The sequence below is a fragment of the Rhodotorula graminis genome (genome assembly GCF_001329695.1).
Source record: "Rhodotorula graminis WP1 unplaced genomic scaffold RHOBAscaffold_15, whole genome shotgun sequence".
NCBI lineage: Eukaryota > Fungi > Basidiomycota > Microbotryomycetes > Sporidiobolales > Sporidiobolaceae > Rhodotorula > Rhodotorula graminis.
The window spans coordinates 567,864-582,339 of NW_017264942.1; the positions used below are offsets into that span (position 1 = coordinate 567,864).

At 68.6% G+C, this 14,476-nt stretch overlaps 5 protein-coding genes and 1 non-coding gene across 6 annotated transcripts; 2 read left to right on the forward strand and 4 right to left on the reverse strand.

Annotated features, from left to right (window-relative positions):
- Window positions 1–1,022: 1,022 nt before the first annotated feature.
- On the reverse strand, window positions 1,023–1,115 carry RHOBADRAFT_t124. Its single transcript has one exon. It is a non-coding gene; the product is annotated as a tRNA-Leu (tRNA).
- Window positions 1,116–1,927: 812 nt separating this feature from the next.
- RHOBADRAFT_48938 (uncharacterized protein) lies at window positions 1,928–3,936 on the forward strand (the record flags this gene model as incomplete). Its single annotated transcript, XM_018415205.1, has 9 exons — window positions 1,928–1,975; window positions 2,154–2,220; window positions 2,356–2,368; window positions 2,512–2,570; window positions 2,674–2,947; window positions 3,036–3,239; window positions 3,325–3,384; window positions 3,474–3,692; window positions 3,772–3,936. 9 exons carry the CDS (start codon window positions 1,928–1,930, stop codon window positions 3,866–3,868), a joined length of 1,041 nt encoding a protein of 346 aa, XP_018268535.1. The 3' UTR covers window positions 3,869–3,936.
- A 2,210-nt stretch (window positions 3,937–6,146) lies between these two features.
- Window positions 6,147–6,627, reverse strand: RHOBADRAFT_39546 (uncharacterized protein; the record flags this gene model as incomplete). Its single annotated transcript, XM_018413630.1, has 2 exons — window positions 6,535–6,627; window positions 6,147–6,466 (listed from the first exon to the last, which is right to left on the reverse strand). Coding segments are annotated over exons 1-2 (390 nt in total), but the record flags the coding sequence as incomplete, so codon positions are not given.
- A 399-nt stretch (window positions 6,628–7,026) lies between these two features.
- Window positions 7,027–9,157, forward strand: RHOBADRAFT_55947 (uncharacterized protein; the record flags this gene model as incomplete). Its single annotated transcript, XM_018418096.1, has 6 exons — window positions 7,027–7,077; window positions 7,139–7,299; window positions 7,372–7,470; window positions 7,573–7,694; window positions 7,849–8,691; window positions 8,721–9,157. The coding sequence occupies 6 exons, from the start codon at window positions 7,030–7,032 to the stop codon at window positions 8,984–8,986; spliced, it is 1,539 nt and encodes a 512-aa protein (XP_018268537.1). The 3' UTR covers window positions 8,987–9,157.
- Window positions 9,123–11,975, reverse strand: RHOBADRAFT_39550 (uncharacterized protein; the record flags this gene model as incomplete). Its single annotated transcript, XM_018413631.1, has 9 exons — window positions 9,123–9,434; window positions 9,528–9,669; window positions 9,752–9,779; window positions 9,852–9,933; window positions 10,004–10,370; window positions 10,477–10,538; window positions 10,622–10,677; window positions 10,748–11,446; window positions 11,512–11,975. 9 exons carry the CDS (start codon window positions 11,973–11,975, stop codon window positions 9,229–9,231), a joined length of 2,106 nt encoding a protein of 701 aa, XP_018268538.1. The 3' UTR covers window positions 9,123–9,228.
- Window positions 11,976–12,221: 246 nt separating this feature from the next.
- Window positions 12,222–14,354, reverse strand: RHOBADRAFT_46944 (uncharacterized protein; the record flags this gene model as incomplete). The annotated part of the gene is made up of 4 exons (XM_018414892.1): window positions 12,222–13,268; window positions 13,343–13,730; window positions 13,797–13,962; window positions 14,042–14,354. The coding sequence occupies 4 exons, from the start codon at window positions 14,352–14,354 to the stop codon at window positions 12,222–12,224; spliced, it is 1,914 nt and encodes a 637-aa protein (XP_018268539.1).
- Window positions 14,355–14,476: the final 122 nt, after the last annotated feature.

The following is a 14,476-nucleotide window of genomic DNA, read 5'->3' on the forward strand; positions in this document are numbered from 1 at the left end:
TGCGTGCGCGCGAGGGAGAGCGTGGGCGAGGTCGTATATGAAGAGGAAGCACGACGGACACTCACGCACCCCTTCCCACCTCCCTCGTCACAGCTCGAAGCCCTCCCCGCCGTACACTCGGTCGACCCGCCCCACATCTGGCAGCTCTCGTCCTCGCCCTCTCCCTCCTCCTCCCCCATCCATCCTCCTCCTCCTCCCCCTCCTCCTCCTCCCTCTCCCCGACCCTCCTCGCCACCCTCACCCTGCACGCCCACCCGCACGCCACCGACGCCGAGCGCCTCGCCGTGACGGACCACGCACAGGAGCGCGTCAGGCGCGCCAACGAGCGGCTGCTCAGGGACCGGCGTGGCGAGGGCGGCGGGGGCGGCGGTGGGGGCGGGATCGAAGTGGTGTTGCAGGTCAAGAGGGGGTGAGGGAGCGAGGGAGCGAGGGGGAGGGTGAAATGAGACGATGGCGCCCGGACCTTGTTGGGGGTGGGAGATGGGGGAGAGCGAGAGAGGCGAGCTTGGGGGGAGGAGAGCGAGAGAGCGCGAGCGAGACGGTCCGTGCGAGAGGACGAGGGCGAGAGCTTGGGTGCTGCAAGCGCCCTGTCGAACGCGCCGAGAGCGTCGGTAACGCGCTATCGCGCAATCACGCAAGCCGAGCCATGCCGCGAGAGGGGCGAGAAGAAGGTAAGCGGTCCGTTCTGCTCGAGCACTCAAGAGGCGACGTCTCGTCACAGCCACTTGGCGTCCGTGCACGATTCCGATGCCAAATGTCGCTGTCCCGAGACGGAACGGCCAAGCCGCATGCTGGGCGCTGCGAGCCGCTTGTGAGAAAGCACGCCGCTCGGATCGCGTCGACCTTCCCAAGTCGAAAGCTCGACGGCGCTTTCCCCGCTCGCGCTCGGTCTCCCCGGGCAAGCTGTGCGGCTGCACCGGCTCGGCAGCACGGCAGAACAGCGTCGACAGGTCACAGGCGACAAAAGAGTACAGCGCTGAACTGCCTCGAGAACAGCACAGGCGAGAGCAGCAAAAGATTGATGATGTCTGTGAGATTCGAACTCACGCCCTTTCGGACTAGCGGATCAACGTGTGACCTTAAGCTAGCGCCTTAGACCGCTCGGCCAAAACACCTGGTTGTTGAGGTGGCAACAGACAATAGTAAATAACGAGCAAAAACCGCTGTTGCCGTGGTCAAGGGAGCGTTCGGGCGCACTCGACGTCCTCATCTCGGCCTGTCGCGCGTCGCACATGCAGCGCGGGACGCTCTCGAGAACGGTCCAAGGCACGCAGAAGCTTCGAGCTAGAAGGACAAGGGAAGCGCGCGAGCGGCGCGCGGCGGTTTGGACGGCGATTTTCCGGTGCGCAGCTTCGGCTGTCTTGCCGTGCTGCGCGCCCCCTCTGTCGTCCATTGGTGAAGCGCTCTGTGGAAGCCGTGCGGGCCACCCTGCGGGCGGACAGACGCAAACGGCCGCGGAAGCGAAAGCTGAGCGACGCGTTTTGACATTGCCGTGCACGGACCCCGCACGGGCCCCGCTTGAGGGCAGGCGCGAAGCGGCACCGTTTCCGACGGCACAGATGCTCCCGCTCCTCCCCTCGACACGCCAGCCCGTCCCCGAAGACCGCCTGCAGCTCGCCTGCGAGCGGTCGCGTCGATCCCTTTGACGCTGGTCCGGACCCGGTCGCCGAGGCCCGCAGTGCCGCGTTCCCCACTCTAGCGCGCGCGCTGCTCAAAGTTGGGCCGCGCATGCTGCGGTGCGCTCGCGGTGCAGGTGACCCCCGCGCGGCCGCGCGCGAGCTTGCCGCTGCGCCCCACCGGAAGCTGCCCCACCTCGAGCGAGCGTCCCCGCACCTCGACGGCGCTCTCTCTTTCCTCGCTGTCCTGCTCCTCTGCTCTGCTCCTCGCGCGCATCACACGCACACCTACACCTACATCTACCCACGCCATGTCTTCTCAGGAGGTCCCCAAGACCGGCCGCGCCGCCATCGTCGTCGTACGTCGCCGTCCCGCTCCTCCTCGGCTCCCTCCTCGACGTCCCCTCGCTCACGACCGCTTTCGCGCACCTGCAGGACCGTGGCGACAACTTCAAGATCGAGCTTCACGAAGATGTGAGCTCGCCACTGTCCTTTGCGCGCCGTCCGGACCCCGCTGACCTCGACTTCTTTCCGCAGCACCCTGTCCCCAAGCCCGGCAAGGGCGAGCTCCTCCTTCGTCTCAGCGCCACTGGTCTCTGCCAGAGTACGTCAACCTTCCTCTCGACGCGTCGCAAAGCCATCGCTGTTGGCTCGGCGAGCGCGGACCCCGCCCGGACTGGCAAGCTCTTCAGCCCTGTCGCGCCGTGTACTGATCTTCTTTCTTCTTTCCCGACCGCAGGTGACGTCCACTTGTGCGTACTCTCTCTCTCTCTATGTGCTTCAGCGCGTGCATTGCGTTCTGCGGGCGGCGTCGCAGGCGTCGCTCGAGGGAACGGCGCCGGCAGCGTCTGTTGGCCAGGGAATGGTGGCTGACGATTCTTTTGGTGATTTATAGTATGAAGAACGATTGGCATTGGCCAATCTCGGATGGATGCAATATTGTTGGGCATGAGGGTGAGTTGGTGTAGAGCGGGACCTTCTCAAGTCGCTCGACCCGGCCGCCAGGTCGCTCTCGAGCCTCTCGAGCCCGACTGACCCTCCCTACTTTCTCGTTCAGGTGCCGGCAAAGTCGTCGCACTCGGCGAGGGTGTCGACCCCGAGGTGTGGAAGATTGGCGACCGCGCCGGCGTCAAGCCGCTCGACTCGGTCTGCGGCGAGTGCCGCTCCTGCCGCCGCGGCCACGAGACGCACTGCGCCAAGCTCGTCGCCGTCGGCGCTCACGTCAACGGCTCGTACGCCGAGTACGCCGTCGTGACGGCCAAGTACACGAACCGCATCCCCGAGGGCCTTTCCGACGAGATGGCGGCCCCCATCCTCTGCTCGGGCGGAACGTGCGTCCTCCTCTTTCTCTCTCCGTCTCCCTCAGCCCTGTCAGGGCCTGACAGTATCGCGAGACTGACCGTCGTGCACGTTCCGCAGGGTCTACGCCGCGATCAAGCGCTCGAACGCACGCGCCGGCCAGTGGCTCGTCATCCCTGGCGCCGGCGGTGGAGTCGGCTCGATGGCTGTGCAGTACGCCCGCTATGCCGGAATCCGCGTCCTCGCCATCGACGCCGGCGACAAGGAGGAGCTGTGCAAGTCTCTCGGTGCTGAGCAGTTCATCGACTTTACCTCGTGCTCCGAGTGCGTCCAGCTCTCTCTCTCTCTCTCTCTCTCTCTCTCTCTCTCGCTCTGTCGAGGCGGCGAACTGACCGTCAGCGTCCAACAGCATCCACGCCGAGGTCAAGAAGATCACCAACGGCGGCGCCGACGCCGTCATCGTCACCGGGTCCGTGCACTTCTCCCTCGTGTCGCTTCTCGGCAGCGCTCTCGACGAATTGAGCCGGTCCCTGACGTCCTTTCCAACGCCCAACGCAGTGGCTCCAAGTCGGCCTACGAGAACACGCACCGCATGCTCGCTCCGGGCGGCACCATGGTCTGCATCGGCATGCCCGGCGCCGGCGTCGCGAGCGCCGGCGGCGACCCGCTCGAGCTCATCATGGGCGGCGTCGCCATCGTCGGCTCGCTCGTCGCGGGCCTGCAGGACGTCGACGAGGCGCTCGAGATTGCGGCGCTCGGCGGCGTCAAGCTGTCCAAGTGCGTCGCCTTGAGAAGGCCGCCCTCTCCTCCTTCTCTCGCACCGTGACACAGACTGACCCCTCTCGCACTCGCACAGCCTGCACGTGCACCCGTTCGAGGAGCTCCCGGAGCTCATCAAGAAGCTCGACGCCGGCAAGATGGTCGGTCGCGCCGTCGTCAAGTTCGACAAGTAGCCCCGACTCCCAGCGACGTTTTTGCGAGCAGTCTGACGATCAGTGGAAATTACGAATAGCAGTGCCCCTCTCTCTCTCGTGCTCTCGTCGTCGGAGAGGCCTCGAGAGCAGCGACGCCGCGACGACCGACTCTGTTTCGCTCCTCGCTCGAGCTGCCCGCCGCTCCCGCTTCAACCGGCTGTCCCTCCCTGCTCGCACAAGCTCTCACGTCAGCGCGGCAACGTGAGCATCGCGTATCGCCAGCCTGCGCGAGCGAGAGTGAGAGTCGCGCCCGAGACGAGGTCCGAGCGGCGGGCGGGCGGACGTAGTTCGGCTTGCCCTCGGCGCACGGACCCCCCTCGAGCGAGGGGGCACCCTGCACGGTGCGCGCTCGCTCCAGCAGCTCGAGACTCTCGGCGACTCTTGAGCGAGAGCAGCGTCAAGCCCACAATGCGTTCGAGCTGGTGCGAGGCGGCGACGAGCGCCGAGCCTCCCTGTCGAGCGACGCCTCCTGTCTCTCTCTCAAGCTCGCTGTCCCGCTCGCGCTCGCTCGACAGCCAGGTTCGTCCAGGAGCACTGCATTGCGTGAAGCGCTGGCGCGCAGTACTGGCAAGGGCGGGGAGGCACAGCCTCGACGAGACGAGACGAGGGAGGACAGGAAGGACGGATCGAGGGACGGGACGACGACGACGGCGGGAGGGCGCACAGACCGAGAGGAACGACAGCGGAAGAAAGTGAGGGAAGGTAGGGAAGGAGGGTGACGAGGAACGACAAGGAGAGGTGGGTGACGCTCAGGCGTAGCGCGAGAGGTAGTCGCCGAGCTGCACGAGGGAGCGAGGGACGAGGGTCAGTCTCGTGACCGTCTAGCCGCCTAGCCAGTCGCCGAGAGGGAAAGAGAGAGAGAGAGAGAGCGAGGGGACGCACCCGCATAGCGCCGTTGCGCAGCGCGCTCTGCACGTCGCTCAAGTCGTCGATGCCGGCCGCGTCCATGACCTGGCGCACGGCGTCGCGCGCCGAGGCCTCGAGGTTGCCGAGCCCGTTGGCCGACATGATCGACTCTTCCATCTCGGTCTCGTCGTCGTCGCGGCCAAAGTAGGCGCTGCGGGCGAGAGGTCGGGCGCGAGGGTCAGTCGTGGGTCCTTTCCTCTTCGCCCTCGCGGTGAGAGAAAGAGAGAGGGAGGGAACGCACTTGGACGAGATGGCGGTTGCGCCCTGGAAGCCCTGGAGGCGGTTCTGCGCCTCGCGACTCGCGTTGGCGTCGTACGAGCCCGTCTGGTGGTACATGTCGCTCGAGATGCCCTTTTGCTGGCCGAACGTCCGGCGCGCGTAGTCCGACTCCTCTGTGTGGCAGACACAGGTCAGTGGGGCGCTCCTGCTTCTCGAGAGCGAGAGAGAAGAGCGAGAGGACGGACCCGGCTCGCGGTACCCAGATGCGGCCCGTTCTGCCGCCTTCTGCCGCTGCTTGGCCTCTGCCGCCGCCGCCTCGCCGCCCATGCCGGCAACCTGGCCAAAGCCGAGCTTGCGCACGCCCATGCCGAGGCGGTCCACCTCGCCGCTGTCCTTCTTGGCCTGGAGCGCCTTTTGCTGCTGCTCGAGCTTGCCGCCCGCCCCGCCGCCGCCATTCGCGCCCCCTCGCGCGGTCGCAGCCGCAGCCGAGGCCGACGCGACGCGCTTGGCCTCCTCCTCCTCCTGCAGGCGGTCGTACCCGAGGCGCTTTACGCGCTCCTCCTCCTCGCGCGCCTTGCGCTCGGCCTCCTCAAAGTTGATCGCGCCGCCCTTTTTGACGCCGAGCCGGCCCGCACCGAGCTTGCCCGCGCCGAGCTTGCCCGCGCGCACAGGGGCGCCGGTCCCGCCGCCGCCGCCGCTCGAGCCGGCGCCGAGGGTGGACGACAACGACGAGGAGGAAGGCGCGCCGCCGCCGCCGATGGGCGACGCCGAGGACGACGAGGTGCGCGTCGCGCCGAGCGTCTTTGGCCGTGCGCCTGCGCCGCCACTCAGGGACGAGCTCGTGACGGTGCGCGGTGCGGCGGGCGGCTTGGGCGCCGGTGTCGCCGCCGAGGGGGACGCGATGGGCGGGGTGCCCGGGGTGCCCGGGCGCGAGCCGCCAAAGCCGATACCGATGACGGGCGGGGTGCGCGTCGCCGAGGCGGGCTTGGACGACGAGGTTGCGGCGGGCGCGGGGGGCGCGGGCGCATCCCACGTGTCGAAGAAGTCGCCTGCGGGCGCACCCCCACCGGCGGCACCAGCTGCGGACGCGGGCGCGTGCGGGTCGTGCATGCCGTCGACGACGACGCGGTCGGGCCCAAAGATGCGCTCGTCGTCCTTGATGCGGCGCTGGAGCTCCTCCTTGTACAGCTGGGCGGCGCGCGACATGTACTTGTCCTTTGTGTCGCCCGAGGCCGACCCGGGGTGGCGGGCGAGAAAGTCGAGGAACGAGGCGTTGCCGCCGCACTTCATGGCCCGCAGCTGGGTCCAGTACCAGATGTCGAGGTTGGTCGAGCGGACGAAAGTGAGGTGGACGCCCATGTTGCGGTGGACCGAAGAGCAGTCGAGGCAGATGTAGACGCCGAACGTGACCGAGGACCAGGTCGGGTTGCGCGCCTTGCAGTCGACGCAGGCCTGCATGGGTGCGGGTGCGGGTCAGTTGGGCTCGCGGCTGCTGCGTGGTGGGAGGAGGGGGGACGCGCCTTGTTGGCCTTGTCGTGACGGAGGGCGGCAAAGATGGCATCGCGCTGTGCGCTTGAAGCAGCAGAAGCCATGGCGACTCTACTGGAGCTGCGTAGACCTGCGGGTGAGAGAGAGAGGAGGGAGGAGGAGGAAGGGGGGGCGAGGCCCTCCACGACGACGACGACGACGCGACCGACGCCTCTCTCTCGCTCTCCCTGAGCCTTGTCTGCTGCTGTGCTGCACTCCACCAGGAACTCATCCAGTCCAGCCCACGAATCACCGCACGCGTCAGTCCCCTCCCTCTCCCTCCCTCCACCACCGTGACGGACCTCCCCTGGCCTCGCACTCGCACCCCTCGCACCCGCGCACTGCAGCCCGGTCGTCTAGGTCCCCCGAGCTGTACACTCACTGACCCCCTCCCACCCGCACACAGCCAGCCCTCGCCCTCGCACACACCAAACCCCCCACCTCGACCCTCCCTCGCTCCTCCTCTCGCACCTACCCACCGACCCACCATGGACTGGCTCGCAGACCGTGTCGACACGCTCGCCAAGCAGGCAGCCGTGCGTCCCCTCTCCCCTGCTCTCCCCTCCTCTCTCTCCCCCTCACTGACACCCCGCGCAGGAGCTCTCGGTTTACGACGTCAAGGCGGCCGTGCGCAAGGCGCAGGCCTACGCCTTCAACTACACCGAGGCCGAGTCGCGCGTGCGCGAGGCGACCAACGACGAGCCGTGGGGCGCCAGCTCGAGCCTCATGCAGCACATTGCCCAGGACACGTTCAACTTGTGCGTCGTCCCTCCCTCTCTCTCTTCCCGGGACGAGCGAGCGAGGGACTCATGCAGTACACTCGCGCACAGCCAAACGTTCAACGAGATCATGCCGACGCTGTACTCGCGCTTCACCGAGAAGGAGGCGCGCGAGTGGCGCCAGATCTACAAGGCCCTCCAGCTCCTCGAGTGCGTCCCCCTCTCCCTCTCTCTCTCTCTTCCTCCCTCTCTCCCGCAGCCCACACCTGACACCCGCTCCCTCCCTCCCGCTCGCCCCGCTCGCGCACGCAGGTACCTCGTCAAGAACGGCTCGGAACGCGTCGTCGACGACGCAAGGTCGCACCTGAGCCTCGTGCGCGTCCTGCGCAACTTTCACTACGTCGACGAGAACGGCAAGGACCAGGGCATCAACAGTGCGTTCCTCGTCGTCGTGACTCTCCATCTCTGTCCGTGCCGAACGGTCCCGCCGAGTTGGCGGGCCCGCGCCGGCTAGGGGACTAGGGGAGGTCGCGAGACTGACGCACCTCGCACCTTGCACCTCGTCCCCGCTTCCCCCCTCGCGCGCAGTCCGCAACCGCGCCAAAGAGCTCGGCGACCTCCTGTCGGACCTCGACCGCGTGCGCCAGGAGCGCCGCAAGGCCAAGGCCAACCGCAACAAGTACCAGGGCGTCGGGAGCGACAGCTCGGGCTTCTCGGGCGGCGGCGGCGGCGGCGGGTTCTCGGGAGGTGGGGGCCCGAGCTTCACGAGCGCGAGCGGGAGCAGGTACGGCGGGTTCGGGAGCGACTCGCTCGGGCACGGCGGTAGCGGCGGCGGCGGCGACGCGTACTCGGGCGGGCGCGACAGCGGCGGCGGAGGAGGAGGGGGCTTCTCCGACTCGCGCGGGCGCGGCGACGACTTCGAGGCGTACGACGCGGGCGACGACGAGGACCTCGACGTGCGGCGCTCCTCGGCTCCTCCTCCTGCGCCTGCCCCGCACTCGTCCTCGGCGCGCTCGGGCGCCTCGTCGTTGCGAGGCGCCTCGAGCCTCACCAACAAGCCGACGCCGCCTGCGCCCGCCCCGGCGGCGCCGGCCAAGAAGCAGCCCGAGGTGAACTTGTTTGACTTTGACGACGACGACCACGAGCAGGCGCTCCCGCCGCCGCCGCCCAAGCCCAACGCGCCCACCACCGCCGCCGCCGCCGCAGACGACTTTGACGACTTTGACGACTTCCAGAGCGCCGTCCCCTCGCCGGTCGCCGCGCCCGTCGTCGCCCCGCTCCAGGCCCAGGCCCAGGTGCCTCCTCGCCCCGCCGCCAACAACGTCTTTGCGATGCTCCAGCCCTCGTCGACGACCTCGGCCGCCGCCGCGCCGCCCGGGTACGGCGCCCCGATGCAGCCCATGCACTCGGGCGCGGCGCCGATGCAGCCCCGTGCGCCCGCCGCCCAGCAGGCGTCGCAGGCGCAGCCTCACCCAAGAAGAAGGCGGCCGACGACTTTAGCGACCTGTTTGACCTCGTCGGCTCGTCGTCGGCGTCGTCCGGTGCGGCGGGCAAGCCGAGCGGCGCAGGTGCGAGCGGCGCCGTCGCAGGCGGGCAGCAGAGCCTGGCCCAGATCGCGGCGCAAAAGCGGCAGGACTCGCTGTTTGGCAGCGGCGGGGCGGGCGCGAAGCAGGGTGGAGGAGCGGGCATGGGCGGCGGCGGCGATGGGTGGGACAGCTTGCTGTGAGCGCGAGAGTGGGGCACGAGGGCTTGCGCGCACGGTGCTCTCTTCTCCTCTCCTTCCCTCCCTCCCTCTCCCCCTCTCCTCGTGGTGCTCTGTGTTCCTCTTCCTTCTCTCGCACTCTCTTTATCTCTCTTGCCGTAGCTCGCCATCCGAAACTCGTTCGACACGTCTCTCTCTTGCCGTCGCCCGCCCTCGCCGTCTACGCCAAGAGAGAGGGAGAGAGAGAGCGCGCGCACGAGCACCGTCTAGGGCACGCGAACGAGCGCCTCGTCCTCGAGCCAGGCCATCCACTTTTTGAGGAAGGCGCTCCCCTGCGCGACCGTGTCCGAGTCGCCGACGACGACGAGCTGCCGGCGCGGCCTCGTCATCGACACGTTGAGCCGGCGCAGCTCGCGCAGGAACCCGACCTCGGCGTGCTCGTTCGAGCGCACGAGCGACACGATGACGACGTCTGCGAGGCGAGGAACGCGCGAGAGGGACCGCTCGTCAGTGACTGCACGAGATCGAGGGAGGAGAGCGCGGGTACGAGAGAGGGAGGGCTCACCGTTCTCGCGGCCCTGGTTCGAGTCGACCGAGCCGATCTCGACGTCCGGGTACTGCGGGTGGACGAGCGACGCGAGGAGGACGACCTGGGCGTTGTACGGCGAGATGATGCTGATCGAGGTCGGCGGCACGTTGGCGTTGACCTGCGCGAGGGGTGCGCGAGCGAGAGAGTGAGCGCCAGGCGTGGGCGAAAGTGGGAAGGGTACGGGGAGAAGAGGGACGCACGAGAGTCTCGACGTACTGACGGACAATCCTGCGGTCGCAAAGAGTGGCGGTGAGCACGGGCGAGGGTTGCGAGGGAGACTGAGGGAACGTGGCAACGCACTCTGCCTCGTTCTCGTTGCTCTTTGAGTCGGACCCGAACTTGCCGTCCTCGGCGGCGCGCTCGTACATGGCCTGCCCGGCAGCTTACGAGGAAGGATGAAGTCAGGTCGAAGGGACGAGAAAGTGAAGGCGGGCAAGGCTCGAGGGACGCACTGTCGATGAAGATGACGGGCTCGTCGACGTCCTCGTCCGCCTCGACGCCCTCAAGGTCGCTCAGCTTGCGGTCCTCGACGCTCGGGTCCGGCACGAGCTCGCCGTCGTACAGCTCGCGGCTCGGGAAAGCGCAGATCTTGCGGTTGAACCGGTACTGCACCTTGAGCATGCGGCGGACGGTCGGCCCGTGCATGGCGAGGAGGCGCGAGAACAGGGTGACCTCGAGGTCGGACGAGAGCGAGAGCTTTCCGTCGGGCGATGCGGGTGGCGGCGGCGACGAGGCGGGTTTGGCGTTCTTGGTCGAGAGGCTCTTGGTGAGCCGGTCGGACGACTTGAGCGTCGGCGGGAGCTGCAGATGGTCGCCAGCCTGTGTAGAAGGGCGTCGCACGCGACGTCAGATGCTCGGCCGCGAGAGAGGGCAGAGGGCGGCAGGGCGCAGAAAGAGAGGGCAAAGGGAGAGAGCGTGGACGCACGAGGATGAGCTTCTTGCCCTTGAGGCACGGGATCCAGCATGCGGGCTCGGTGGCTTGTGCGGCTGCAGGTCGTGAAAGGCGGTGAGCTGGCGTTCTCTGCGCAGAACGAGCGAGAGAGAGAGAGACAAAGAGTACAGAGACGCACCCTCGTCGATGATGACAACGTCAAAGTCGAACTGGTCGAGCATGCGCCCGCCAGCTCTGCACAGAGGCGAACAACGAGGTCAGGAAATGCGGGTTCAAGGTACGAGGGAGACGAGGGGGGACGCACCCGTGCGTGGTCGCGAGGACAACCTTGGCCTTCGAGACGACCTCGCTCACGACGCCGCCCTGCCGCCGCTTGAACTCCTTGCGCAGGTCGCGCACCTCGAGCCACATCTTCTTGCGCTCGCTGCCGCGGATGCGGTTCTTGCCGCCGGTCCCGCCCCGCAGCTGGCCCTCGAGCGCCGCGAGGTCGCTCTTGATGTCGTTGAGGAGCTCGCTCGTGTCGCTCTGGGCGCTCTGCGCGTCGAGCGTGTGCCGCGTCAGGCCCGACAGGACACGTGCCGGGTGCCCGACTCGCGTGAGCGGGATCGGCTCGTGGAAGTTGGGGTGCGGGACCGACAGGCGCGCGAGGATGTTGTCGACGGCGAGGTTGCTCGCGCCGCACACGAGGACGCGCTTGCCCGACAGGACGAGCTGGCGGATGATCTCGACCAGCGTGTGCGTCTTGCCCGTGCCGGGCGGGCCCCACAGGAGCGCGACCTCCTCGCTCGACAGGGCAAAGTCGACCGCCTCGCGCTGCGACTCGTTGAGGTTGTCGTCGATGAACGAGAGCGCCGGGTCGGCGGGTCTACGTTGCGCCACCGACGGCTTCTTCTGGCCGAGCAGGACAGCGAGGAGAGGCGAGAGAGGCGCGTCGAGCTGGCGCAGAGCGCGGTTGAGGAAGAAGAGCTGGCGGATGAACGTCGTCGGGTTGGCGACCTTGACGCTGCGGGTGGGCAGCCGAGTCAGCTCCTGCACGTAGAGAGGCTATCTGGGACTCGAGGGACGTACATCTGGATGCGGTCGGGCAGGATAAAGTCGTCGGGCGGCTCGTCGACGGCGAGCGTGATCTTGGTCGCCGTGGTGCGGTACACGACGGCGTCGACGCCTCCATCGTCCTTGCCCTTGCCCTTGTCCTCCTTGCCGCCCTTCTTGCCCGCCCCGCCTGCTGCTCCGCCCCCCGAGCCGTGCTGCCGCAGTCGGGCGACGTCGCCCGGGCGAAAGTCGTGCGGCGGGTAGGTGGGCGAGGTGTGGTACGCCGAGGGCCGCTCGAGCTCGACGAGGAGGCGACCGCCGAGGCCAATCGACGTCTGGCCCGACAGGTTGCCGAGTGCGAGGCCGTTGCGCTCGAGGAGCGAGATCGGGGCGTTGCTGAAGAGGAGGGCCGACTCGCTCTCTTCGGCAGCGCGCTCCTGCTCGACCAGGTCGATGAGCCGCTTGAGGAACGCTTCTGCTGGTGCTGGTGCTGTCGCCATCGTGCGCGGTGATGAGCGCGAGGCGAGTGTGAGGTGGGAGCGAGCGAGAGGCGGTGCAGCTGGCTCGAGACTGGCAGCGTCGACGACCAAGGCAACGGCGTGACGGCGCTTTCTGCTTCTCTCGCATGAGATAGCTGCAGCTCATAGTCATGACAAGGGCAGATCTACAAAAAGGAGAGCGTGCGACGGTCTGAGAGGCCGGCGGGGAGGTCCCGGCGCTCGCTCGCACGCGCGACGACACCGCCCTCACGTCGCGCCCTTGCTCTTGCGCACGACCTCGGCCCACCACTCGTCCATCGACGCTCGCCTGACATGGTCGCCGTCGAGCCGAGGCGAGAGCGGCGCCCCGCCCGTGCTGCCGCCGCCCACCACCGGCGAGCGCACGAGCGGCGCACCTCGCGCCTCCTGCTGCGCCGTGCGCACTCGGGCGAGCGCGCGCATGAGGCTCGGCGTTGCTGGAACGGCGTGCGGCGGTGGGGCGTGCGGCGGCGAGGCGGGTCGAGGGTCGAGAGCCGAAAGTCCCACGCTCGCGCCGGCGTAGGCGGCGGGCGTCGTCTTGCCGCGGCCGACGAGACGCGCAGCGAAGCGCGAGGCGACGTTGCCCTGGGCGCGCGAGCGAGGCGGTGTCGGGTCGGCCGTGAGCCGCTGCCCGGCGAGGCGCTCCTCGTCCCACTCGTCGAGGAGCGGGACGCCGTCGTGGTCGGCGACCGAGCGGTACGTCGACGCCGCAGTCGAGCGCAAAGTCGCCGCAGCCGTCGTCCCGCTGAGGCCGCTCGTGCTGCTGCGAGCAAGCGCGCGAGGCCGAGCCGGTGTGCGGCTCGAGTACGGCGGCCCGGCGTCCTGCTCCCGCACTGCTCCTCCTCGTCGCGCCGCGACACCGAGTCCTCCTTCCTCGTCCTCCGAGTCCGCCGCAGACGCCGACACCGGGCCATACTGCGCCGGCTTTGCGCTCGTCCCGCCGCCGCCGAGCGAGCCGAGCCCGGCGAGCGTGTCGGCGTCGCTGTCCCACGCGTCCGACTCGTGCTGGGCATGTCGCGACCGAGTCGGCGTGCGCGTGCTCGGCCGACGGGCGGCCTTCTTGCTGGCGACGGTGCGGTCGTCCTCGTCGAGGTCCTCGCCGTCGGACGGCAAGTCCTCCCACGGCGCGACGCGTCGAGCTTGGCGATCCGTGAGAGTCGAGGCTTGAGAGAAGCGCTGACGAAAGCGCGAGAAGAGGGACAGGGGAGCGAGGTGCGTGCCGCGTGGCGAGGACGGGTTGTCGGAGCTGAACTGGGCGAGGTAGGCGTTCCAAGTCTGCGAGCGCTCGATTTCGAGGTGAGCAGGCGGGCGATAGAAGAGAAGAGGGGCGGGAAGAAAGGCGGACGCACATCGTCGCCGTCGATGCCGAGGCCCCACCAGGTCTGCCACGCGCCGCTCACGACGGACACGAGCCACCATCCTGCGACGAGACCCTTGCCGCCGGCGCTCTCCCAGCGCACCACGACGACAGCGGCGTCGCCTGCGGTCGACGACACGCCGTGCGTCGACACGAGAAGGCCGACGGCATCGACGAGCCCGAGGTGAAGCAAAAAGTCGATGCCGAGGACGAGGAGGAAGGCGCCCGACAAGGCAGCGCACAACGACAGGGCATAGCGTTGCGTGCGGCGCAAGAGGACGAGTGGGGCGGTGAGGGCGAGGGCGACGAGAAAGAGGGCGAGTCGGGGGACGACCGAGGCGAGGCGGAACGAGGTGACGAGGAGGAGCGCGAAGGAGAGGCTGTCCATGAGACACTGGTCAGGACCCGCCTGAGGCCACAGACGAGAAGGAGGAGGATGGGCGCACCTGCCGAAGAAGCCACAGGCTACCTGGCCGACTCGCGCCCACCGCCCGCCTGCGACTGCTCCGACGAGAGCCGGCCCGACGAGCACTGCGAGCGTGCCCCACCGTTCGAGCGGCGTGCTCTTGGCGCGCGAGATGGCGAGAAGCGCCAACAAGGTCGACAGGGCTCCTGCGTCATCGGCGGAAGAGTGTCAGCTCGGCCTGCAGGTTTAGGAGGGAGAGGGAGAACAGGAGAAGGCTGAGCGCACCTGCAGCGCCCGACCCAAACAGCACACCGCCGACGCCGCCGCCAAGCCACCCTTTCTCCGCGTCCGTCCCGCGCGTCTTGCCCCAGTCTCGTCCGACGAACAGGGCGCGCGCTCCGGCGCCGAGGAGGACGAGTGCCGAGAGGATGAGCCAGACGCCGACGACGACGAGGACGCCCTTGGGCAGGGCCGACAGGCGCGAGGTGACGAAACCGGCGTCCTTCGAGCCGGCTGCGCGGGCGAGTAGCAGGAAAGGGAGGCGACGGAAGTCGGACGAGGGAGGCGAGTGCTCGAAGAGGGGTAGGAAGGGCGGCATCGCGCTCGGGCGAAGTCGGCTGACAGGCTCGGGCTGTCGAGAGGCTTGTAGCAGGGGGTCGAGGGCGGTCGTTGACCCTCGTCAGGTGCCGAGGCGGTGGTGCGAGGGCGGCGAGGGGGAGC